Source organism: Sciurus carolinensis, chromosome 2 (assembly GCF_902686445.1).
Source record: "Sciurus carolinensis chromosome 2, mSciCar1.2, whole genome shotgun sequence".
NCBI classification, from domain to species: Eukaryota; Metazoa; Chordata; class Mammalia; order Rodentia; family Sciuridae; genus Sciurus; species Sciurus carolinensis.
The window spans coordinates 30,519,372-30,546,684 of NC_062214.1; the positions used below are offsets into that span (position 1 = coordinate 30,519,372).

The 27,313-nt window shown below is 44.0% G+C and overlaps 1 protein-coding gene across 1 annotated transcript in view; it reads left to right on the forward strand.

Moving 5' to 3' along the window:
• The window catches only part of Cds2 (CDP-diacylglycerol synthase 2), a 63,104-nt gene extending 44,904 nt beyond the window's left edge, over positions 1-18,200 (forward strand). Inside the window, 12 exon segments of the mRNA XM_047538978.1 lie at positions 558-655; positions 2,753-2,773; positions 2,775-2,890; positions 4,008-4,066; positions 4,718-4,800; positions 6,753-6,823; positions 6,826-6,839; positions 7,359-7,427; positions 8,347-8,499; positions 10,161-10,280; positions 10,628-10,731; positions 10,976-18,200. Coding sequence (XP_047394934.1) covers positions 558-655; positions 2,753-2,773; positions 2,775-2,890; positions 4,008-4,066; positions 4,718-4,800; positions 6,753-6,823; positions 6,826-6,839; positions 7,359-7,427; positions 8,347-8,499; positions 10,161-10,280; positions 10,628-10,731; positions 10,976-11,108 — 1,041 coding nt within the window. The 3' untranslated portion in view covers positions 11,109-18,200.
• The last annotated feature ends 9,113 nt before the right edge of the window (positions 18,201-27,313 follow it).

The window sequence follows — 27,313 nt, forward strand, 5'->3', positions numbered from 1 at the left end:
CTCATCTTTCAGTAGCTAACTGGAGGGTACTGGAGTAGGCCAGTCATTTGTTAAAGTATGTTGCTTTGCTTTAATATTGAATTTATTATTACAGATTAACTGCGACCCTGGCTGTGTCTTTCTGTAATTCCTGGTTTTGTTTCTTGCTCTTCTGGGACCTCACTTGTGGGCTTAGAGCTTTTATTAAGAAGTCATAGTCTTTAGAGCTGCCGTGGGTCTTCCTGCTGTTATGGAAAGGGCCAGATGATATCTGGCTGCTGAGCAAAGCAGTAAGGGCTTTTCAAATATTCATTACCAAAATCAAAAGGGGATGCAATTGTTTGAGTCCTGGGAGGGTCTAGAATAAAACATTACTCTGAACATCAGACATGTGAAGCTACTTCCTCCGACAGAGGGCTGCATTGCCTTGTGAAATAGTATTGAGGAGGAGGGGAGGGGGATCATCCTAAAACTGAAGTTTTCTTAAGTATAGTGGTTTTTCTTGAGGACCTGTGACCTGCTGTTTTCTGTTTCTGAAGCTAATAAGAAGAGCGTGCTAATTCTTCTGTGTCTTGCAGGTAATGTGTGTTCAGATTAAGTGTTTCCACGAGATAATCACTATTGGCTACAATGTCTACCACTCCTATGACCTGCCCTGGTTCAGGACCCTCAGCTGGTAAGCTCTCTGGCCCCAGAGGTCCCTCTACCTGACTTGGATGGTATGTTTTGTGGCTTGTATTTACATTGATGGTGGGAGGAGGTGGAACGGCCTCCTTAGACACCTTTGAGCCTTTCACAGACCAAACTTTGCGACTGTCTTGAGGAGTCTTCAGTAGCTACTAGGAGTCTGGAATCTTCCTCAGAAGAAATCAGATGGGCTTTCTGTGGGAGGGCTTGCACTGGTATTTGGGTTCCTTAGACTCCTGGGGCAGGGGTAGTATTTGGTCCCTCCAGCTTTCTACTTCAGTATATTTTTCGTGCTGTAGTATCCCAACATTTCACTAGAGTCTTCTGTGGTTGTCAAGTTGCATGCACTGCTGTCTCTGGGAATTGTTTTCCTTATCACTAAAACAGATGGGCAAGACTTCCTCAGTCATTTTCAAATGGCGGGGTTGGAGTCCTAGTTGTTTGGAGGTACCTGGGGTGCCACTAGGAGCAGGATGAAACTAAAACCACAGGATCTGGACTCTTCAAGAGAAACTCTTGCTTTTTTCTTCTCTAGAAAAGGGCTTGGCTGCCTCAAAGCCAAAACAAAATAAAGAACTGTATTGCAGATGATGTCTGAGACTCCTTTCTGATCGGAAACTCTGCTTTCTTGACTATACTATTTTCAAGTGGTGACATTTGAGCAGAACATTACACAGTTCTGAGAATTGTAGCAAATACAGACTCTTCTACCCCACTTTGCTGGGACTCCAGTTTATTTGTGACTTCATGGGCTAGACAGTAGAGTTTTGTGCCCCACAACTTGGTCATGGCTGAGGGAGCTGATGTGCTCAGAATTAGGTTGGCCACACCCTTCCCATGCTGTTTCCCTGTTACCCAATAGCACATTCTGCCTCCCAGCCTCCAGATATATCTGTGATTGCTCCCTGGCTTAAGATGTAGGCTCTGTTGTGGAAGTTCTATAACAGGATAGTTGTATTTTGAATTTTGTTAATATACTCAGGAGGCCTAACCCCTAGCTTTGGTCACTTTTGAAAGACTTTTGTTTTCTTCTTTTTTTGGGTGGGGGGCAGGTACTGGGGAATTAATCTCAGGGGCACTTGACCACTGAACCACATCCCAGCCCTATTTTGTATTTTTATTTAGGGACAGGGTCTTACTGACTTGCTTAGTACCTCACTTTTGCTGAGGCTGGCTTTGAATTCACTTTGAATTCCTTCTGCCTAAGCCTCCTGAACCACTGGGATTACAGGCATGTGCCACTGTGCCCAGTGACTTTCATATAACAGAAAATAAATCAAATATGAGTTTTTGAACTACGCAATTAAAAAAAAAGTGGGGGTGGGGTGGGGGAGAAACTGTCTTCTCTTCCTTGTCTTTGGATCCTCAATGAAGAGGTTGGAGTGGTGCTGCCTGGTCCCATACTCAGAAGCACCATGGAGACTGCAGAAGGATGTAAGCCATGACTTCTTCCCTCATGGAACTTCACTGAGAGAGGATGTAAACAAGTGCAGAGTTAATCTAGTGAAAGGGTACAGGTCAGAGCCAGGCTTCCAGGTGAGAAGTACCCCGAGGTGGGAGTACAACTGACCTCTAGTAAAATGAGCAATGATTACTTGCTTTAGAAGTAAATGGGGGAGTTAGACCACGTAAGATTTTATGAAGAAAATGATATTTGAACAATGAATGAAAAAATGGATAAGGGAAGAGGATGTTCCAGGTGAGGAAGGGGCAGGAATGGACCTTTCTGACAGAAGTGGAAGTTTCCTGTGGGAAGAGTGGGAATTAGCCTGGGAGGCAGAGTTGAGGCATGTTTTAGAGGATTCTCAGGTTAGATATGGGAATGCTACAAGAGGAGCAAAAACCAAGTCCAAGTTTGTGAAGAGGGAAGGTGAAAGCTGCCACGATTTTCTAGATGAACTTTCTCACCTGCAGTGTTAGCAGAAAGCAGGGAACTGTGATTTGCTTGTCCCTCTGTGGGCTGTCCCAGGGTCCCCAGGCAGATTGGGCTGCTGCTCTCTGTCCTTTCCTCAGTGTTTTCTGACAGCTTTGCTGTGAAGGAGAGGCTTCATGTGCTCCTGGGGCACTGCCTTGTCTTCATTTCCAGGTACTTTCTACTGTGTGTAACTATTCTTCTATGGCGAGACAGTGACGGATTACTTCTTCACCCTGGTCCAGAGAGAGGAACCTTTGCGGATTCTCAGTAAATACCATCGATTCATTTCCTTTACTCTCTATCTAACAGGTATGCATTAATTGCTTCACCAGTGCTTGTGTCTGCATTGTTTTTTGTCTGTCTGGAGAAGGAGTTGGGGAATTCTTGTTTAAAATTTTTATGATGTGACCTCTGTGCTGGGGAGCAAGCCGAGGACTGAGTCTTACATTGAACTGTCTTACATTGAGCTGTTGCAGCTCTTACTAAGAGAAATGGAGACCAGGGTGTTGTGTGGTTGTGGGGGATGCCCATGGTCATCTGCCCCACCTGCTTGAGTATCAGTTCCTAGGAGGACCAGTGGAACATGTGTGGCCTGGTCTAAACTCTTGCTGGTAGAGATTCTGTAGTATGACAAACAAAAATTATTCAGTCAGTGACCATCTTTTAGGGAAGTCATCATAAGAGCAACCTTGAGAAACATTGCAGTGTAGTAGAAGTTTCACTAGATTTGCATTTGAAAAGACAACCTCAGTGGGCAAGAAACTTAATCTTTCTCTTTTGTGACACTGGGGATTGAACCCAGGGCCTTGAGCATGCTAGGCAAGCACTCTTACTACTGAGCTGCATCACTTTTTATTTTTAGTTATATTTATTACTTTTTGGTACTGGTGATTGAATCCAGGGTGTGCTTAGCCACTCAGCCACATCTCTAGCCCCCACCTTTCTTTCTTTTTTTTTTTAATTTTGAAATAGATCTTGCTGATTTGCTTAGGGTCTCACTAAATTACTAAAGCTGACCTTGAACTTGTCCTACCTGAGCCTTCCTTGTTGCTGGGTTTACAGGCATGCATGTACCACCATGCCCAGCCCTTTTAATTTTTCGAGACAGGGTCTTCCTTAGGGGCCATTGCTGGCCTTGAACTTGAGATTCTCCTGCCTCATTTCCCAAGTACCTGGAATTATAGGTGTGTGCTACCTTGCCCAGCAGAGCTTAATCAGAGTCTCAGTTGCCTCTTTTGTAATGTATAGAGTTAAAACTGCAGGGCTATTGCAATAGTTTTTCTGCTCTGGGTCTTTGAAATTATGCTCTGGTTAACTCCTGCAAAGAAATCAAAGGTTCATTTAACACAGCTAAATGAAATGACTAGAAGGATAAACATAGAGTATGTTTCATTTAACCCATTCTCCTCCTCCTTGCTCATACTAGGATTCTGCATGTTTGTACTGAGTCTGGTCAAGAAGCATTACCGACTGCAGTTCTACATGGTAAGGGAAGTGTGTATCTCTGTGTGTGTCTGTGTGTGAGAGAAGGAGAGAGAGAAGGAGAGAGAAACGAATTCTTGGTTTAATTTGAAGATCTGCGGAAACTCAACAGGTCTTTCATGCTTTCTGTGACAAATCAAAACTCTGGGATGTGGTCTATTCTCTATGTATCTGGAACCTTGAGACCATCTCTCTGAGTGCCCTAAGACTTCAGTAAATACTATGAAAATAAAAATTACCCAGACTTCACAGCTTAAGACTCAGTCTATTCAGTCCTTACTTTTTTTTTTTTTTGTACTGGGAAGGGAATCCACGGTGCTTTATTGCTGAACTACATCACCAACTTATTTTTATTTTTATTTTGAGACGGGAACTCACTAAGTTGCTGAGGCTGGCCTCTAACTTGTGATCCTCGGACCTCAGCTTCTTAAGTTGCTAGGATTATAGGCATGCACCACTGTGCCCGCCAGTCCCTGCTTTTGATGGGAATTTTGCTAGTGGGAACAAAGTGTTACTCTCAGCAGCCTGTTCTGTATCTTTTTACTTCTAGTAAGTCAGGTACAAAAGTAGATTTTTTTCCCCCTGTTTGTCAGCAATTTTGTTATTCTTTAAAGGTACTTCTAAGGCAAACTTGATAGTTTTTCTTCTTTGCAGTTTGGGTGGACCCATGTAACATTACTGATTGTCGTAACTCAGTCACATCTCGTTATCCACAATCTGTTTGAAGGAATGATCTGGTGAGTGATGGCAGCAAGGAGTATTTTCCCTTTATTTTGTGGGTGTATCTCATATATACCTATGCTGAGAACCCTTGCCTTACCTTCTAAGCCTGTGGTTCTCACCTTGAACCATTCAGAATAGCCTTCAGGCTAGTTACAACGTAGATGACTGGTTTAGTAGATTCTGGGCTGGGGCCTGAAAATTTGGATTCTAGTACATTCCCTTGTGTTACTGATGTTGCTGGTCAGGACCCAAAGTCTGAGAATCTGTTCTAGACTAATAGGTACAGGGATATTTAATCAAAATGTAACTGTACAGCAACAGATTTGAAAACCTGGAGGAAATATTCAGGGGTTCCTAGCAAAATGTAAACGCAACAAATTTGAATATATCAGTGAAGAGCTTTGAAAATTGTGTAAATTCAACACCTGGAAGAAAGAAATGGGACCAAGTGGGTTAATAACCAAGTATTATCTAACTGACACTTATGCCAAAGCTGATGAGGAAGAAGCAAGAACCATCCTAAATAAAATATTAGCAAATAGAATCTGGCAGTGTGTCAGAAGAACATTATGCTGTTAATGAGTAGATTTTGTTTCAGAAGCATAGTGGTTTTAACAGGAAATCTGTCAGCATTGATAGGAATCAGGAGGATGACTGAGAAGCTAGGTGATCTTAGTGGAAAGGTAAAGGCACATCTTCTGGTAATGAGAGATGTGCTAAGTATTGTGGGTGATATCCCAGACTGCCTCTCTCTTCAAATGTTAGTTTGAATATAGTTACATTCACCTCCTGAGGAACCAACAAGTCAGCAAATCTAAAGAGATTAATTAGCTCATATAAATGTTAACCTTGGGCATTATTTTATTTAAAACAATGATAAAGGCCTGGGGAGGCACTAGTTCCTTTTCAAATTTCAGTGTTGTTATGTATTTAAGAGCAGCACATGGAGCTGGGGTTGTGGCTCAGTGGTAGTGTGTTTGCCTAGCATGCGTGAGGCCCTGGGTTGGATCCTCAGCACCATATAAAAATAAAATAAAGACATTGTGCCCACCTGCAACTAAAAATATGAATAAAAAAAAAAAAAAAGAGTAGCACATGCTAAGTCCTCAAATTTATGGCTAAGAAAGCCACTTGAGACTATAGTAAGTGATATTAAAAGTCTCCAGTGATGGTTTAATCTTTGTTATAGAGCATTGTTATAGAGACTGTGTTCTAGAAGCCTTGACAAAGTAAATAATATGGAATTTGGAAGGTAGAGTGAGAAGGGTTCACACACTCCAAATTTCTCTGTCAAGCCGGAAGTTAGGAAATCATGCCCACAGTTGTTGGGCCAGGAAATCAAGATTTATTTAGATCATGTCAAATTAATAGAAAAACTAAAAAGTGTCTGAGGGTAGAGAGTGAGGAGAGAGATGGTATGAGTGTAGACACCACTTACCTTCATGGTGGGGGTGACTGGGTTAGCGGGAGGAGGGCAGAGAAGAAATACAGCTGTGCATTTGGGGGTTTTGTTCCAGTGGTTGTCCTAGGGAAAGGTAGGGCACACAAGTGCTAGAAGTAAGCAGTGAAAAAAGTAAGCTAGCTGCCAAATAGATATAAAATATATTGTTTAGAAATGCACAGGTAACTACTTGAAAACAAAATTAGGTAAGAGTATTTTGGAGAAAATTCTATTTTCCTTTTACAATTTGTATTATATGCATATATTACTATATAAAGAAAAAAAGAACAGATGACATAGATGCTTTCTCCATTTATTCAGTAGTTGTTCAGTAAACATTTTAATGCCCACTATTTGTCAGGTATTATGTATGGCTTTTGGGGTTTACTTTGTAATTTATACCATAATAGGTTACAAATGTACTGTTAACTTTTTGGTTCTGGAATTTATGAATGGCACTGTTTGGTGAACTTCTGAGGTATTGTCATCTTGCTAGAGTTGATTCTCATTTGATTTATTTCCTAGGTTCATTGTCCCCATTTCTTGTGTGATCTGTAATGACATCATGGCCTATATGTTTGGCTTTTTCTTTGGTCGGACCCACTCATCAAGGTAAATGAATCACCTAACATAAAATATCACCATGAGGAGAGGATGGTGCTTTCTATATGAGTAAGTTAGTGAGGCAGACAGAGGGGAAATCTAGTTGTTGTGTACTGGTGGCTATATAATCATGTCACCCCCGGGGACAAACTGGAAGTAAATTAATTGTATGAGAAAAGCCAAAGGAAAACATAGACAACTACTCATTCAGTACAATAAAACAAAACAACTAATGAAATATTTCTTCAGGTCTAAAGCCCACTTTCAGAGCTTTGATCTGGATTTGTGTGTTGTCATTAAATTAGTATATAGTTTGGATAATAAAAATATTTGAATGACCAGTTGAAAAAACAGAAAGAAAACTATAGGGTAAAAGGTAGGGAACAAGGAAGCTATGTTTGGGAAATTTTAGAAGGTAATGTGGTTAAAAGAATAGGGGTTTTATGATAGAAATATTTTCACAAGTAATCTTTTTCAAAGCCAGAGTCACTGACATCCTTTGCTAAGAATGTGCTCTCTCGTCCACAGCTCTCTCCAAAGAAGACCTGGGAAGGCTTCATTGGGGGCTTCTTTGCTACTGGTGGTGTTGGCCTTCTGGTAGGTGGTAGCTCCTAGCCAGGTGGGAAAGAAGACAGAAGTCTCACTCAATCTTGGGCCTGTGCAGGGTTAGAGAGTGTGTCTCACTAGACCAGGAACTCTGTCCTGCTGAATGATTACCTTGCCCCAAAGAGTGGCATGAGCATGGCACACTCTGTAATGGGCACAGTAGTGCTGGCTGTCCTTTACCCACCAGTTTTCAGGCAGTGTCTTGGCAGTTGAGAGATGGGGAGCATCTGCACCTTGAATACTCTCTCATCCGTAGGCATGGTGGCACTTCAGCAGGCAATGTTGTGGTCCAGGCATTTGCTATTTCAAGATCAGGATGAATGCCACCCAAGAGTCAGAGGTGAAGTGAGATAACTTCTCCAACCCTCATTTTTTCCTACCTGTAACCTGCCAGAGCTAGATGATTTTCAGCCCTTTCAAAGACACTACCACTTTCTGCCCCTGACCCTCAGGCCAGTCTCTCCCTTTTTTAGTGTTACCTGATGGTGGGTCCCTCACTGCTGATCTCCCCTGGCTTTATTGCTATCTAGCCTTCTTTCTCCTGGCTGACTACTGTTATTGTCCCATACTCCCATGACCTTCTTCTAGTTGTCACTGAGTTTAGAGAGCCTGAGAAAATAGACTAGAACTTCCGCAAATGGGAAGAAATACTTGTAGTTCTTGCTCAAATTCCTTTTCAAGGCCTGTGTGTTTGGGCATATCTGAGTGAAACCTCAGTGAGCATAAACCTCTTTTATTCAAAAAATTCAGGCGAAATGCACATGTGGCAAGACATGGACCTCTGACTTTGCACGTAGCTTGCAGTGAGCAGGATGGTGGACACTGGGGAACCAACATGTCCAAGCCAAATGTCGGCCATCTGGTGACTGCAGCTTGTCTCCATGCCTGTCTGTCTCTTCCTCATTCTCAGCTGTCCTACGTGATGTCCGGGTACAGATGCTTTGTCTGCCCTGTGGAGTACAACAATGATACCAACAGCTTCACTGTGGACTGTGAGCCCTCGGATCTGTTCCGCCTGCAGGAGTACAACATTCCTGGAGTGATCCAGTCAGTCATTGGCTGGGTATGTGCCACGCACACAGGGTGAATGGGTGGGATAGGGACTCCACCACCACCTACCCTCCAGAGCTACTAGCCTCCTTCCCACTAAAGCCCCAAGACTAAGGAGAATTACTCAAGCCAGTTCAGGGTGAGGGCAGGAGACCTTTCCCCTCACTTCATATCTTGTAGGGCAGTGGTTCTCAAAAAATGTGTTTTGTGGGTTCCTTTGGAGGGATCCTTCGGGTAACAAATATTTTCATAATAATACTATGACTTTTTGTGCCTTTTTCACTCTGCTCATATTTGCTGTGATGGTGCAAAAACAGCAGTGGGGAAAAAGGCCAGCATCTGGGTGTGAGTTAGGGCAGTGGCACAAGTGCCACCCCTTACAATGCAGACAAGCCAGTTGCTCTTGTGCCGCCGATGAAATAGTAAAACTGCTAATTTTACTAAAGTTTGACCCTTGTTTGCACACCATTTTAATACTCTGCTGAAATGGAAAATATGCATAAAGCATTCTCTGCTAAATACTGAATGAAGTATGGTGTGTGCCTGAAGGAAAAGCACGTACAGTTGTTTGGGTCGTGAGCTGAACAAGCTGCCTTTTTCTAGGAACATACTTTTTATTTGAAACGAATGGCAAAACTAGCTTTTCAGATTGGGCATTTAGCAGACATTTTTTCTGAGAAAGAATGAAGTGAGCCTGTCACTTTAGCAAATGGTAAACAGATAAAACAGCTTTCAAGTAAGTTCGAATTTTGAAAACATGTGCCTGGCACTGTAAGCACGATGGCCTCTTAGTCCTTAAAGACTTTTCTGATGAGATCCATGGTAATTTCAGCAGGTGATATTTTGACATTGAACAATGAAATGTGTTTGCATTTGGAAGAATTATATAACTGAGTGAACCTGTATTTTCTAGATGGTCAGTGCATGTTTCCATAGTCACGCATGGGTAAATGATCCATTCAGAGTGAGATAGATGATGTGAGAGAGCACAAAAAGTTCATCTGCAGGATTTCAGATTCCACATTGCATCCAATTTTAAGCAACAACCACTATCAAATTCTGGTGTAGTGTTAAAGAATACTCACTATTATTTGAGAAGACTACTGAAAATATGCTTTATTTTTGAACTATGTAAGCCTGGATTTTCTTTATATACTTCCAACAAAATAACATATTGCAGCAGGTTGAATGTAGAATATTTTCTGGGCAGGGACACTGGGAATTGAACCTAGGGGTACTTCACCATTTTAACTATACCCCCAGCCCTTTTTATTTATATTTTGAGATAGGGTCTTGCTGAATTGCTGAGTCTGCCCTCGAACTTAAGATTCTCCTGGCCTCTCATAGCTGGGATTAAAGGCATACACTACTCTGACTGACCTGAGTGCAGAATACGTTAATGTCTTCCATTAAGCAAGATGTTAGAGATTTATAAGAATGTAAAAGGAAAAAAAACTCCTTATTGATTTAAAAAAAAAAAAAGTGTAATTAGTTTTGTCAAGAATTAATTCTCTTAAGCAAGATGTAAGAGATTTATAAGAATGTAAAAGAAAAAAAAATCTCCTTATCGATTAAAAAAAATGTGTAATTAGTTTTGTCAAGAGTTATTTCTCTTAACATGTAATAAGGCTGGATTTACATGCATCTTGACTTTTACTTCACTTACCTTTCTAGAAAACAGTCCGGATGTATCCCTTCCAGATTCACAGCATTGCCCTCTCCACATTTGCCTCACTCATCGGCCCCTTTGGAGGGTTCTTCGCAAGTGGATTCAAACGAGCCTTTAAAATCAAAGTATGCAGAGGTCTATTTATTCCTTTCATCTCACTCTCCTTGCCCATATTCTGCCTTCCTCCCCTCTTTCCCACCATCACAACACCAGACTGTGCACTCTGGTAATTAATGCAGGCTCTTCTTGACCTAGGTGCTGCATTTATGTGGTTTTCAGTTCATTTGTTAATGCTTTTTCTTTAAAAGAACATTTTGTAATTTATTATGCTTGTGTGCTATTATTGCCTCAGTTCTTCTTTCTCTTGCCCTTGACTACCCAGCACAGCAGCTGGACATTGGGGTGGGACTGACAGTCTGGTGTTTGGTTGTGAGTGAAACCAGGCTTACCCATTCTTCTCTACCTTAAACAGGACTTTGCCAATACCATTCCTGGCCACGGAGGTATCATGGATCGCTTTGACTGCCAGTACCTGATGGCTACCTTTGTCAATGTGTACATTGCCAGTTTTATCAGGTACAGTGCCTTTCCATCTGAACCAAGTTGGTGGCTTTGTCAGTATGGTGTACATCTAGATTATTGGCTACATCTAAGTTCCAGTGGAAACCATCTCAAATATGAACTCGGTTTCAGTTGTTACTGTGCATGAGGCCCCCTTTTGCCCTTAGTAGAGAATTCACAGATCAGAACAGCAACTTGGATGATCAAGCCTTAGAAACAGCTGGACCCACTCAGTGCTTTTCTTCATGTTCTGTTGCAGGGGCCCTAACCCAAGCAAATTGATTCAGCAGTTCCTGACCTTGCGACCAGATCAGCAGCTTCACATCTTCAACACACTCAAGTCTCACCTGACTGACAAGGGAATTCTGACAGCCACCACAGAGGACGAGTAGGGGCCACCAGGGTAGAGAGAGCAGGAGTAGAACTGAGTGCAGGGCAGGTCTCCAAGGCAAGCCCAACTGCTGTGACTTCAACTCACTCACTGTCTTTTTTTTTTTTTTTTTTTTTTTTTTTTTGGGTAGAGTGTGTTTTAATTTGTGTTTTAAACTCTGTATATACTGTCTATATGTTTATGATTTGGATTGTGAGTAAACTGAAGTTGAGTTGGAAAGAAGTCATTTGGGTATGTTAAACAGAAGTACTGAACAACCTGGAAGACATTGTTGCCCAGCTCAGGATGTGTGCTTGGAGGTTTTATCCCCCATCCATATCAGGCTGTTTCTGGACCCAGTCAGAGTGGCCATTCATTTGTGTGCAGCCATTCACTTGGCTCTCCCACTAGTGCTGGGGGCATGGCTTGGACGCCTTTGCCGTACTTGACAGTTTTCATTGGCTCTTCTCTACCAGTGCCTGCCTGGGAGCTGTGAAGGGTTGCCTTCTCTAGGCTGGAGGGATGGAGGCTTATTGAACAGATGAGCTTTCTGTCCACATTGAAATCCTGCAGAGGCTAAAAGAAGTTCTGCTTTATATATGGTTTCACTTCATTTCAGACTGAAAGAAGGATTTAGTTTTTATTTTTGAAAGCACGAAAAATTATTTATAATAGTCTGGAGAAAAACCACACTGTAATATTTCAAGTGTATGCAGTAGAAGCACTGTAACTGAGCCCCTTCCCATGATTTAGGCTCCAGTGTCTCCTGGAGGACAGTTGAGTAAACTGTATCTTTTCAGGGCTGAGGCCGTTGGCATTTGTGCTGTAGACTTGCTGCTGAGTCCTTCCTGGGGGCCCTCATTTGGGGTCCTCCCCGGAGGCAGGGAGAGAGGGCTTTTGGTTTGCACGCCCCTGGCTGAACATGATATAGCTGCTGTGTTGTGTATATATTACTCTCGAGGCAAGCGTGTGTCTGTTTTTTCTAAAACACCCTTATTTCTTACCGTGATTTCAGTTATACCATGACTTGTTCATTGAAACCACAAAGTCCTGCTTCAAACTATGGCAAAACTAACCTATGAGAGACCTGGCTATTCTGAAGATTAAATGTATACTTTTTATATAATGTGACCAGTTTAAATGTAGTGTGTGTTTTACTGGGGGACCTTTTGTTGTAGTTACTATTTGTGTAAACTGATTTATTTTTTCCCCCTCCCTACTCATCAAGGCCAGATGGACTTTGGGAAGACAGATTAGTTCTTTGTCTGGCCAGGCCAATGCGTAGTCGAGCATGGGGGAGAAAACCTGGTGTCCAAATGTGTTAAAATGATTCCGTGGCATGGTGTGCTTTCATTGCCAGTGACAGCATGACTTGCTTCAGCACTTTGGTCTGTTTTGATTTAGGTTGTGAGTAAACTACAGCTCTGAGTTAGAAAGTCACTGGGGTCAAATCATGGGGTTTTTCAAACAAAGTATGGAAGAACCTGGAAGATAGTGTTCCCTGCTTTGGAAGTCTGGTTGGTTCTAGCCCCTGGTGTCTGGTATTTTTAAGTTGGCCTTACTGCCTCCTGACGGCTCGTAATCAGCCAGATGACTGAAGCATCCACAGGGGATAGAGCCCTCACAGTGTTTGACCTCACACATCTGTGATCCCCCTCTGTGGGTGTGGAGTTGAAGCAGCTTTTTTTCTGTGAACTGTCACTTTTCTTTCAGCTTCATGGCTTTTCTTTTTCAGGTTTAAGGTCCCCTTAAGAATAAAACATGGTAGAGGTTTCCATTCTGTCTATGTGTCCCTGGGCAGGACACATCACTCTGGGGTCCTCATTTTCTCAACTGCTTCTGTTACACTATTCTGTGACTTCCCCAGAGCAAGTTCTTATCATTAAATGCTCCTGCAGGTCATGTCCTGGGTGCCCAAAAAGAAAATGCTTTGAGGTCTTTTCTAAATGCTTATCCTCAAGATGATTCAGCATCTCAGTGACTAATCTTCAACAGTGATTAGGAGCGAAACTATTTTTCTGATTGAAAAATGAACTTGGATCACCAGACTAGGTACAGAAGGGTACCTCCTTTGTCTCTTGTGGCCTCATTGTGGGTATATGGTGGGTCCTTAATAACAGGGGGTTCTTCTCAGCTGGTGCCCAGGAGCAGAGACCCACTCTGAAGCAAGGCTGCCTTTGGGATGGGGGAGCCTGGGACCAGCAGCTGAGGCTTACCCTCCTTGATGGAAGTGGTCACAGGGGGGATCCTGGGTAACTAAAGCTGGATACTCACTAGAGCTGCCAGCAAGAGGCCAGAGTGGCAGCTGTCTCCTTCCCGCACCCCCCCCCCCCATTTCCCTAAGTGCTTTCTAATGAAGGAGGAATTTATCAGGTGGAGAGGAGAGCAACGCCACTTTGTCAGTATTGTGGTGTGTGTTTCTCCCACTTGCAGACATGTTTCCAGAGACTATTTTAACGTGCTCCCATGCAGATCTTGGTGACTTGCACAGCTTGCTTTAGACCCATTTTTTTTTGGTCAAAAATAAAATATGACTGAAATTATGTGCCCTCCCTTGTCATGAATCCAGTGTTTGTCACCTCCATGCATAGTCGTATGTGTCCGCTTGTTTATGTATTCATAAATAGTGCGTAGTCCCAATTTAGAGATTTTTGCTTTGTTTTGCAATTTGTATTCCATACATTCCCAGCAGCCTTCTGAGGTAACTGAGAGAGCCATGAGCACCTTCCCAGAAGAGAGCATTCCCAGGGTGATGAGGTGGAGTTGGGACTCGCTCCATTTCACACTGTGAGTCCCACAGGACAGGGATGGCTGGTCCTTCAGCTGACTCCACCTGAAATGTTGCAGCATTCTTCCTGGCCCCTGCCAGGTTGGGGCTTAAATTGCCATTGACTCGTTACTGGTGAAGTGAGGAGATGACGAGCTAACCAGGGCTGACATGGAGGCCTGGTCCTGGGCATCCCTGGAGAGTTCCACTCGGGCTGCTCCAAGTGCTCTTGGGGCACGGAGGTTTCCCTTTGCCAGTGTGTGCCACTCTCTTAACATCCTCCAACACCAAAAAAGCACACAATTGTGTTTACTCCTGAAGTGAAGCCTTGAAGGCAGCCGGGTCTTATTATGTTTATTACTTTTTTGCCTATTTCCTATTCTGAAACATTTAGTAGCTATAGTAAAATCACATTTAAAATGTATTTATTCTTAATGTTGTATAGTTCTACAGTGTATGTGAGGGGTGAAGTGTAACTTTAAACCTTACACAATTGAACTTAGAAACAGGCTTTTATCCTGTAACTTGACCTACATTATTCAAGAAAATTCCAAAAAATATCTTTTGAGAGAGAGAATACATAGACCCTGTGATTTGGGTCTAGGCTAATTGCAGAATTGGCAGGAGGCTTATTTGAATGGATCTCTGAGTTCAGATCCTCATCATGGGTCTCAGTAAGCTCAGGTCCATCCCCTGTTGAGTGTAGATGGGGGAGGATGTGAATGACTCAAGACACAGAGTGTCCTTCCTAGGAAGACTGCAGCGTGTTCCTTATGAAGCCATCCCTAGGTAGATTTCCAAGGGAGATTTTTATCTCTGTTCAAACCTCTCCCTGTTCTAGTAATATCTTAGGTACCTTGTCTTCCGTCTTTCAGAGTAACTCCACAGTTGTGCACGTTGTGCTTACATTTGGGGAAAGGGGTGAAGTGGGAGGGGGTTCCTTTTCTTCCCAGGTCAGGGTGGGGGATGTCCAGGTGACTGTCATAGACACGTCACACGACAGTAAGCTGGTTGTGGACTCTATACTTATCTGGAGCACAGGACTCCACAAAGGGCAGCAGGGTCACACTGTCAGTGAATTCTTGGTCAGAACTTCATATTCTTTTTTTATTGTGGTCAGAGTGAATTTCCTTTTCCCTTTATCTCTCTCCTCAGGGTTTCCCAGCTTCCAGTTTTTAAAGAGATTAACAGCTATGACTGCCTGACTCAGTTTGTTGTTGGATGGAGGCCTAATGGCACAATCCACAGAAGGTGCTGGGGTTTAGATCCAGTGGTGACAAGGGTCCTCATTTAAGGGCTCTGCTAGGCCCCTTTCCCCTTGAGCCTGGACGCTCCCAACCCACATCCCTTGAAAGGTGACCCCATCCTCATGAACAGATGATTTGCTACTGTTTCCCTTTGAGTGTGGCCCACCTTTCTGCCCCTTCCATTTCCTGTATTCCTCACTTCAGGTTTACCGTGGTGACCTCTCCTACTCTCAAGTGGCTGTTCTCACTAGCACTGCCCCTTGATTGGGCAGGGCTCTCACCTGTTCGATTGATGGGGATCATATTTCCGAAGGACAGACATCTCAGTTTTGAGGACAATTTAGGAGGAATATTTTGGATGCTGGAATGTTGGGGTTTTAGGACATGTAGGTGATTTATGAGAATAAAAAGGCAAAATATGTGAAGTCCAAGGTTTTATTGCCAGTGGGTTTCAAATCCATTGGTTGTTGAAAGCCCTTGCCCACACTCCTCTTAGCTTCAGGCTCCTCTTTATTCTCAACTAGCACGATACCATCAGTGTGTTTATTAATGATTGTAATCACACAGTGCTTAATGTGTGCCAAATACAGTCAGTGCTGAAAGTTTGCATACATTATTCCCTTAAATACAGAAACCAGCCTTTGATTAGGTTCCCATTTTACAGATGAGGAAACTGAAACTCAGTGAGGGAGGCTTCAGTTTCAGGAAGACACTGTTTCAGGAAGTGGTCAGGAAGACAGACTTCAGTCTTGGATAACACGAACTCTGGGCAAATTATTAGTCTGCTGTCAGCCTCTACCTCTGACCCAGTTGGGATGAAAGTGGTTATGAGAACTTAATGGGATAATGTGTGCAAACATTTAGCTCAGTGCCTGGCACATAGTAAGTGCTCAATAAATAGTAGTTATTTTTTTGAGCTCAGCTGGCAGTTTGACCCACACTGGCATAATACCAGAGACTGGGTTCTCAGCCATCACACTGCCACTTCCCTAGACACAGCCTGATGCTCATGGTTTGGAACGGGACCACACAGCCCTTCTGAGAGAAACAGTCTGACCGTAGCACCCCTCTTCAGCATCTTTGTGGTTCACACATTATTTAGGAGGCAAACCTGACCAAAGGAAAGAGAACTTTAGGATGTTCAGAATTCTCAGTTCATAGTGGGAATGGCTTGCCTCAGAGTTGCCCACTTGCTCTGACCATAGTTTGGACTTCCCATGGGACGGTCTGCTCACTCTGGACTCTACTTCCTGCCCTGGCTTAGCTCTGTGCACACAGCTCAGGAACCTGTAGTACCCTAGTTGGTTTCAGGGGCCAAGGAGAGTCTGCTGCAGCAGATGACAACTAGAAGCCTAGAAGCTCTGCTCATACCCTTAAGCTGTAACCAGTCCGCCCTGTTTCATTCTTTCATGAAGGTACCAGTAGGATAGAGCAGTGACTCTTGAGGACAGGTGATGTGGCTTGTTTCTCTTGGGTTCTAGGTTAGCATAGGATCAAATGGATTATTCATGAACAAAAGGAGAACAGGCACTGGATTGAGCGAAAAATCTTTATCTTAGTTTCTGAATGGAGACAAGGGAGTTGGGGGATGTGTTGAAGTGGAAGGTTCCTCACTTTGAAGGAATGGTGTTGGCCGGTGGGACTCATGGAATTCTTCCACTGGTTGAATAATGACTCAGAACTGATGGCTTGATTGTGGACTATTTCCTGCGGGTAGTGAGCCCCTAAGGCCCATTGCTAGAATTTAAATAATGGTCTCTCCCCTTTAGTTCATGATAGAAGTGATGATGATGACAGTGGTTGTGGAGGTTTTTAGTTAGCAGCTGCTGTGACACCCTGATCTGGGCTTGTCCTGGAGACCCTCATGTGCTAGCCCTCCCTCATTGTGCTATCTGCCAGGCCCAGGCAGCCCGTTATCTGGAGCTGGTGGCTGGACACTGGGGGAAGGCCTTCTGGACACCAGGCTGACTGTTCTGTAATGCTCTCCCAGGCACTGGTATCAGCCCCTAGAGGACTTCCCTCGCATGTAGCACCACCTGGTGATCTCTTCCCAAGTGAAATTGTGTTTTCTGGGGTGAGCCACACAGCCATCCCTGTCCTCTGTATTGGAATACCTTCTCTCACCTCCATTAGGTTCATGCACAGGTTCTCCTGGGTTTTCTCAACACCAGTGTACAGAAGGGGCTAAGAATGAAAGTGGGCAGAACATGTGAACATTTTTGAGTGTCCTTTGTGTGTGGTTCCTTTGAAATCCTCTGTACACAGAGCTAGGAGCTTCAGTAAGCTGTGTTTCTGCCTTACAGTATGCTGGCTGGGGTCTGGGGCTGATTCCAGAGACAAAGAGCTGGGCAAACATCAGGGGCCAATGAAACCAAAGGACTTGGAGGCAAGAGAGCAGATCAGGGACTGGGAGGCAGCAATTTATTCTTGTCTAAAGGACTTCTGAGAAACCCAGGGGCCAGAGCAAGGGCCTGGAGTCCTGCACTGAGGACGGACTCTAACAGAAGCCAGCTGAGTGCTCACTGACCCCAGTATCTTGTGGGTGTGGGGACCAGAAAACAACTCAGAAAACCTATCTGGGGTGATTTGAAGCTCATGGATTATCTTCTAACACTGATACCAAATTTTAATTTTTATTTAATACCTTCCCAAACAAGAGGGGAAGGCCAAAATGGTAGAGACAGGGCAGAACACCTCCAGGGCAGATTCTTGACTCTTCCTTTTGTGTGGAGGGACCTGGTGGCATTGAGTTGTCTGGCACTGGATAGGCTGGGTGTGGACAGTTTTCATGTCCTCAGACATGGCAGTCTGGAAGCAGCTCTTGGGTGCGTGGAGTCCATATGAGTCCTTCAGGTCTCCCCAGATAGGCATGTGCTTGTGCGCTCCTACTGTGCCGTTTACCCACCTTGATGTTTCACTAAATCAGTGTTTTTTGCCACAGCTGATCTTTCTCTGTGCACTTCTGATTAGTGTTGAACAATACACGTAGGTTCTTTTTGAACAGAGTGTAAGAACATGATATACTGTACATTGAGAAGTATTTACCTTATTTATATACCTGAGTGTTCCTACTACACAAATAAACATATATTAAATTCTAGGTTGCCTGTGGTTTTTGATGGGGAAGTTCGTTTTGGAGGCCAAGGGTACAGCAGGAGTGTGCCGGCCTGGTGTGGATTACTTTCCAGTGCTGCTGACCACTCACCACTTTAGACACCTCTGTCCATGGCCTTCAAACCTGTGCCTCTGACATTCCTCGCACCTCCTTGGTTGCTCCTCCTCAGCTCTCCTCCTTTCTGGGTGGCTCTTCTGCTGGTCATCTCTTAGCACTCTGCCCAAGCTTCCTTTCCCTGCCGAATTCTCTCCTGGGTGTCCCTGTCTACTCTGAGGGTCTAATTACCACACTTCCACAATGCCCAGGTCCCTATCCCCAGCCCATGGGGGCCTGTGTTTGCAGCTGCCTGTGCAGCTTCTTCCTGTGGACTTTGCGTGCCAAACCCAAACCCATGGCCTTGATCTGCCCTAGATCAAGCGTTCTTTCACTCACCATCTGTTCTGCTAGGGGTGATTTCATTCGTAGCCAAGGCCTGCCCGTTCTACCCCGAGTGACCTTCAGATTCATCCCTCTGGGAAACTCCCTTTTCTCTTTCCAGAATTTCTGTGACAGTCTCCCTGCCGTGTGGCCATCTTTACTAATCCTTTCCTTACACCAGAGCTGGAATAAGCTTTCTCAGCTTGGGACCCCTTAAAGTTCACACTTACTCATGCAGTTTCTAGGGCCTTCTACAAACTGGCCAGCACCTGACATGCAGGCCCCGCCCTTGCACGCCCACACGTGGTGCTCACCCTTCATCGTTCCAGTTGTGCTCTCATTTGCTGGGCTTGGCATAAGCTATTTCCTGCTCAGTTTCTTTCTCCCAGCTCTCCCTCAGCCTTCCTAACTCCTGCTGACCTCACAGGTCTCACCATCAGCAGCCCTAAGAGAAGCCTTATGTTCTGTTCACCGAGTGCTCCCTGCCTCAGGACTTTATCAGGGGTTGGGGCACTGGTGGGAGGGTAAGCCCAAGTCTGATCTGGAGCACATGAGCCAATCAAGCTGGGGCTAGCACCTCAGGCCTGTGGGACCTTTAGTTTGTTTGCCTCCTGGACAGTTCTTACCTAGAGGTATTCTATCATTGGAACTTCCAGAGTGAATTGCTTGCCAACGCTCAATATACAAAAATCACATTTACTTACTTTCCTAAACCCAACAAACTCCAACTGCAAGCCACCAGTTTTCATAGTTGATGAAAAACTATTAGTCATCTTCCTTGGCTTTGCCACCCCTTACCTTTTTTGTTGTTGCACTATTGGGGATTGAACCCAGGAGTGTTCTACCACTAAGCTACCTCCCCAGACCTTTTTTATATTTTATTTTGAGACAGGGTCTCGCTAAGTTGCTCAGGCCAGCAGCAAGCTTTCAAGCCTGCCTCAGCCTCCTCCTGAGTAGCCAGAATTATAGGTATGCACCCCTGGACCTAGGCACTTTTTTTGAGGTACTAAGTGTTGAACTGAGGACTTCATGCATGCTAGGCAAGCACTCTGCCTCTGAACTCTGTCCCCAGCCCTTTTAAATATTTATTTTGAGATGAGGTCTTATTAAGTTGCCCAGGCTGTCCTTGAACTTGCTATCCTCGTGCCCTGGCCTCCTGAATAGCTGGAAGTACAGGTGTATATCATCATGCCCGACTGTCAGTCTCTTTCAGACTCGGTTCAGGTGGTGCCAGAGAAGAGGGTGGACCGTGTGGTTTCCACTCTTGCTGAAGGTTCTCTCACCCAGGCCCAGGAGGTTGTCCATTCACTCTGAGGAGCCCTGTGCTGAGGTATCAGGGCACCTGCATGGTGCCTGCATCCAATGGTCTTCCACCTCAGAGGTCCTGAACGCTGGCCTTGATTTCCAGACATTTAGCAAATGCTTTTGAGGTGCTACTCTGCTAGGCCCATCTAGACTCTGAGGATGCAGTCACAAATAAAGCCCCTGTCCCCATGGAGCTCATTTTCAGTGAGGACAGCAAACGTTGTAAAGGTAGTATGATAAAGAAAAATGTAGCCAGGAGAGGGAAACAGGGAATGCTGGTGTGGAGAGCCTGTCACTTTAAACAAGGTGATCAGGGAAGGCCTTGCTGCCAATGTGGTGTTTGGGCAAACACCCTATGGATGTGGGGAGGGGAGCCATGTGGATACCTGGGGAATGGTGTTCCAGTCAGACACACAGCAAGTCCTCAGGTGACTTCAATGTGCAACCAAGGCTGAGGAAGTCCCTCTGACACCTCCACAGGTAGGTCACACCCTCTCTGAGAGGTCGCCTTTCTGCTTTGTAAGAGTGAGCCGTGGTGTAGAATGATGTGTGCCTCAGGCCCTCTGCCCATTACTCATCCTGTCTTCTGGCACCTCCTAGACTGCATCTGATTCCTCTGTTGCATGACATGTCTGTAATGTTCTTCCTGTGCCCGTCCCACGTCTAGCCACCCAGCCTTCTCATCCCAAGTTTCCCATCTTATTTTTTTCACTCTTCCTCGTGAGAAATGACAACCCAGGCCCTTTGCTGTGCTGACCAGTGTCTGGATGCATGGGCTTATCCTTTTGGGGGTCCCTGTTTGCTGCCTGTAGGTGTGTGTGTGCATGCTCATTGGAGGATTTGTGCATAGGATCCTATGGGCATTGAAGGACCCTGGAAGCCGCTGCTTGATAGGTAGCTGCTCCATCCTGTAGTTGCAAGGGTCCCGTGCTCCTGCCTGTGTGGTAGTTATTATGGAGAAAAGCCCAGGAGAGATTGCAGTCTCCTATAGGAGCCTTTGATTGCTAGAGAACATCCCACAAACCTGGGGAGCAGTAGTTGGTATCTTCCTGGAGGTACAATTATTTAACTTTTACTTTGAAATAGTTTCAGACTTACAGAAGAGTTGTTAAGAAGAGTACATAAATCCCAGCAGCTCGGGAGGCTGAGGCAGGAGGATTGCAAGTTCAAAGCCAGCCTCAGCCACTTAGCGAGGCCCTAAGCATCTCAGTGAGACCCTGTTTCCAAATAAAATATTCTTAAAAAGGGCTGGGGATATGGCTCAGTGGTTGAGTGCCCCTAGGTTCAGTCCCCAGTAACAAACAAACAAAACCCTGAAAAACAAAGAATGCTTGACGTACATCACCCAAACTCCCCAAATGTTTTACATTTTAACACACTTTAAAATTGATGTGCTCCTTTGCTTGCTTTCTCCACTTTTTTCTGAGTCATTTGAAAGTTATAGACATGATGCCCCTCTACTGTTACGTGACTTGATTCACATGTCACCAGTTTTCCTAATAATGTCCTTCATAGCAAAATAATATGTGTAATTTTGACTGGTGCAACTTGAGGGGCTCTGCAGTGGCTTTGAAAACAAGAAATGCCCTCCCAGCATCCTCCCTGCTTGCCACTTTCCCTCATCTGATGGAAACGCTCTGTATCTGCTCCTCCAGTGGTACCTAGCACAGGGACGCAGTACTACGGCTGGTCCAGCAGAGGGCAGTGGTGTATCAGGAGTGAAGCGCAGGGCTTGGGCATGAGCCATATCAGGATGGGATCCTGGAACAGTATTCTCTAGTTTTGTGACCTTGAACAGAAACGCCGCTCAGGCTGTTCCTCTAGTGAGAAGTAGGGATCATTGACAAAATATGCAAAACACTGGTCCAGCTCCTAGCTCCTGGTAACCACTCAACAGAAACTTTTATTTGTAACATTCCCACCCTGGTTTGAGAAGTGAATTTCTCAGGGATGCAGCGGGAGGAGCTGGCACCAGTATTCCAGAGAAGGCAGAGAGAGGGCTGGGCAGGAAGGCTGTGGGTACTGGGAAGGAAAGTTCCTCTTGGGAATGACGGGGATGGAAGTGGAGTTATAACTGTGACTGAGCTTACTTACTTTGAGCACCACAAGGCCAGCGGGAAATGAAGTGCCCACTGGAAGATTGAGCATTTCATGGCATTGTCCAGGTTCCCATCAGTTGCTGGAACCCTCGCCACAGACATCCTAGTAAAGCCATGAAGGAGGAATGATTTGTCTTTTCTGGTTTGGTTGGGGGAGTACATGAGTTCCATTCCTGACTCCATCACTTCCTGGCTGTGTGGTTTGGGGCAGGTTATTTAACCTCTCTGTGCTTAAATTTCCTCATCTGTGAAATGAAGCATGAAAATAGTACCCAGCCTGTGTGTTATTAAGTTAATGCTTCTAAAGAGCGTAGACTAGCTTCTTGCACACAGTGCTGTTATCAATTCAGTGTACCCTTTTCTGTATCGCCTTTCCTTCCTGTCTGTGTGCTTGGCTTTTCATATCACCCTAGGGATGGTCCTGTGATGGGTAGGCAGTTGCCCTTGGGTCTGGACCTCCCTGTCCCTGAACATAGCTCTTGTACAAGTGACTGCTCACGGTGAACTCTAGATAGCCCCAGCTGACTTTGTGGAATTTTCAGTCTGAGCAAAGACTTTCTAATCTGCCATCTATTCCTGCAGTCATACCAGAGAACCACCTTTTGAAACCTGAGGCCTTAGTTGAAAATCTGACTGTCTGGGTACAGTGATACACACGTGCAAACCCAGCTACCTAGGAGACTGAGACAAGAGGATTGCAAACTCAAGGTCAGCCTGGGCAATGTAGTGAGACCCTACAAAATAAAATAAAAAAGGGTTGGGAGAGCTGAAGAAATAACTCATTTTGGAGAGTGCTCGTCTAGCATGCACAAGGGCTGCGTGTTCAAATCCCCGGCGCCTCAGAGAAAAAAAAAACCAAAAAACAAAAAAAAAACAAGGGTTGGGGATGTCACTCAAAGGTAGGATGTTCCTGGGATCCATCTCTAGTGCTGATAAAGAAAATCTGGCTGATGCGATTATAATGATGATAACGTGGCAGAGTGCTGCCCCGGTGTTTGAGAGTCATAGGGCGGTTCATGTTTATAGCTACATATTTAAAAAGGATTGTTGGTGGCTGTGCCTCAGGGCAGCCTCTCCTTGATGCCACACCATACAAGAAGGGTTAGGGCTGCAGGTGGCTGCCGTCAACTCTGGCTTTTCCTGAGGCACCAGATACAAACCTGTCCCTGCAGCAACCATTGCACCTGCTGGGACGCACCGAGCTAAAGTCTTCCTGTGACGAGAGATGGAAGAACCCCGTTTCCCCAGAATGTTCCGGTTCTCAGTTACTCTGCCTCCTTTCTTGGTGTTCAGAGTGTGCCGTGTCTTGCCTGGAGTGGTGAGCAATAGAAGCTTCTAACTTTCTTCTTTAGCGAGGGCCCTTCCCCTTCCTCCCCACGAAGAGGATAAGAGGTGGTTTAGCCTTGCTGGGAGCTTTACCTTTTGCCTTGGGTTCAGTTTCTCACAGATTCCGAGGATATCGTAGTGCACACGGTTTACCTGGGAGGTGATCCTGGAAAGCTAGGTGAGGAAACTTGAGACAGAAAGAAAGGAACCCAGTACAGTATGCTACCACTGACATATTGAGATGTGTACTGTAAGAGCAACTGCCAAGAAAATAATTGAAAAACAGTGAAAAATATCATTCAAGGAATTATGATGTTACATTAAAAATATTTATATAATGTAAAACAAAAGGAAAAAAGACATCTAGAAAACAAAAAGTAAGAAGGCAGATGTAAACCCATCCAAATTAATAATATTAAATAGAGGCCAAGCACAGTGGCACATGCTTGTAATTCCAGCTACTTGGGAGGCTGAGATGGGAGGAACACTTGCGACCAGGAATTCAAGACCAACTTGAGCAACATAGGAAGACCCCAACTCAGAAAAAAATCAATCACAAAGCAGAGATCGTCATCTTGGATATTTTTTAAAAAATTGAACTATTTGCTGGCTGCAAGAGATACATTTAAAAGATACCAAATAGTTGAAAGTAAAGAGATGAGAAATGATAGATCATACAAACAACAACCATAAGAAAGTTGGATTTATTTCACTAATTTAGCTCAAAATAGACTGAAAAGAAAAGTAGTCAATAAAGAGGAATGTTTTAGTCAGGACAGTGGTGCATACCTGAAATTCCAGCCATTCAGGTGGCTGAGGCAGGAGGATCACAAGTTCAAGGCCAGCCTGGGCAACTTAGCAAGACCATGTCTCCTAATAAAAATTAAAAAGAGCTGGGGGTGGTTAAAGTGCTTCTGGGTTCAAACCCTACTACAACAACTAAACAAAACAAAAAACATTTTCGGCCTGGGGATGTATCAGTGGCAGAGAACTTACCTCGTGTGTGGGAAGCCATGAGTTCAATCCATAGTACCAGAAAAAAGGAAGAACCTTAAAAATGATAAAAGGATTAGTCTATAAAGATAATATAGATGTGTGTCTAACAACAAAGCCCCAAAATACATGAAACAAAAACTGACAGAATTAAAGGGAGAAAGACAATGTCACAATAGTAGAAACTTAAATGCTTTCAATAATTGGTTTAATAACTAGACAGAAGACAAACAAGAAAATAGACAACTTGAACCACATTATAAACCAGCTAAGCCCAGTAGACATTCGTACTCCACCCCATGACAGCTGAACATACAGACTTCTCAAGGGCACATGCAGCCTGCTCCTGGAAAGTCCAATTGCCAGGGATTAAACAGGCCTTCAAAATTTAAAAGGACTGAAGTCATACAGGTATGTTCTTCAATCATAATTCTGTGACAACAGAAGGAAATTTGGGAAGTTCACAAATATGTGAAAACTAAAAAATACACTTTAAAAAATGGGCCAAAGAAGAAATCACAAGGGAAATAATGTTTTGAGAGGACAGAAAATGAAAACCTGACATGCCAAAATATGCAGAATGCAGCAAGAGCAGGGCTTAGAGGAAAACTGGTCACTGTACATGTCTCTGTTAAAAAAAGAATTCAACCTGAAGACAGTGGAAAAAGAAGAGCAGCAGACTAAAACCAACTAGAAAGAAGCAAATAATAAAGAGTAGAGAGGAAATTAATGAAATAGAGAAGAACAATGGAGAAAATTCATAAAAGTACAAGTTTGGTTCTTTGAAAAGATGGTCTAAATTGATAAACGTTTATCTAGACTGACCAAGAAAAAAGTAAGGAAGATTTATTACTAAAGACAGGAATGAAAGAGAGGACAGCCAGGCGTGGTGGAGCATGCCTGTAATCCCAGCAGCTTGGGAGGCTGAGGCAGGAGGATCACAAGTTCAAAGTCAACCTCAGCAACTTAGCAACTTCAAAGTCAGCCCCATCTCAAGATAAATAAAAACGACTTAGTGGTTGAACCTCCTCGAGTTCAATCCCTGGCACCAAAAAAAAAAAAAAAAAAGGACTTGCTGAAATAGATTGGTCTATGAAATACTGTAAATGACTGTGTTAGCAAGTTAACAGATAAAGTAGGCAAATTCCTGAAATGAACAAACTACCGAAACTTACTCTAGAAGAAACAGGAAATTTGAATAGACCTGTAACAAAGATATTGAATTAGTACTTTGCCCCTCCCCCAATACCCAAAAAAGTCCAATCCCCGATGAAATCACTGGAAAGCTACTAAATATATAAAGTAGAATTTCTAACAATTCTTCATGAACTCTTTCAAAAAATAGGAGCGGGAACATTTCTCAACTCATTCCATGAGGCCAGTATTGTGCTGGTATTAAAACCAGACATCCCAAGAAAACTACAGAACGGTTACTCTAGTGAATATAGACCCCAAAATCCCTAATAAAGTACTAACTAAATTCAGCATATGAAAGGATTATATGATCAAGCATTGCTGATCTGTGGGAATAAGTTCTGAGAAATGCAGTATTAGATGATTTCTGTCAATCATGTGAACTGCATGGTGTATACTTACACTAAGAAGTATACTCATCACTAGGCAATATAATCTTATGGGCCCATGGTCATGTGTAGTTCATCATTGACCGTAAATATCATGCATGGTGGTGCACTCCTAAAATCCCAACCACTCTGGAGGCTAAGGCCAGAGGATTGCAAGTTCAAGGTCTGCCTCAGTGACTAGGTAAGATCTTGTCTTAAAATTTAAAGAAAGCTAGCTAGCTATAGAGCTCAGTGGTAGAGTGTGGGCAAAGCTCTGGGTTCAGTGCCCCAGTACTGCAAAACAAAAGACAGAAACAAAATGATGCCCATACGGGCTGGGGATATAGCTCAGTTGGTAGAGTGCTTGCCTTGCAAGTACAAGGCCCTGGGTTCAATCCCCAGCACCACCCCCCCCCCAAAAAAAATGATGTCCATACTACCCAAAGCAGCCTATAGATTCAGTGCAATCCCCAACAAAATTTCAATGACATTTATTTACAGAAATGGAAAAATCCTAAAATTGGGTGTCCACGGGAGCTATGTGAACTGACCGAAATCAAAAGTGAAAAGGTATCTCTGCAACCTTTAACTTGACCACACCCACCTTGGACTGTTTGATGGGACTGGTCTTAAAGCTTCCTTCTCCCTACTGTTTGACCAAACTGACAGTCACAAAGTCTCCCACGTAATGCCATTTGGGAGCTCCTGAGAATAATCCCGAAGGGAAGAGAAATGGTTCTTGGCAATACCAAGGCCTCTGGCAAGGGCAGGATTCCCATAGGGTGGATGGGAATTCACCAGCAGAAGGCACAGACCACACTGACACAGAAGACAGAAAGCAGGTTTGGACCAGGGATATGTAAGAAGATTCCCTGGGAAACACTGAGGTTCTTGGATATATTTCCAATGGTTATGGGAAAAGTACACACAAATGTAATCCTCTCTCTTGCAGGTATTACCGAACATGTTCTCAAACCCATACCTAAGAAACCTTTGTAATTCTATTTCAGAGATTCTAATGGTGATATTTAGAAGTCAGTTACAGTTAACAAACACTTCTAACTGGGGAAAGCCCAAAGGGATTTATTTATGTAAGAAGTTAGGTGTTGGAAAATTATTGGTCAAACTAGAGAAGCAGCATCTAAGGTGAGTTTGGGAATAATTTGCAGAGGGAACCTGCAGCAGCTCCTCCCCAGGTGGGGAGTGGCTGCCTGTATAGCCAGTCTTAGGGGGTGGGAGGTGGCGAGGGAGGGGAGAGGTGCTGGGGAGGGGAATTGGTCAAATTTTGTTATTACATTGTGTGCATGTACTAATATGAAACAACAGATCCCACGATTTATGTACAACTATAATGCACCAATAAAAAATGTGGGGAAAAATAAAGTCAAGTAATACA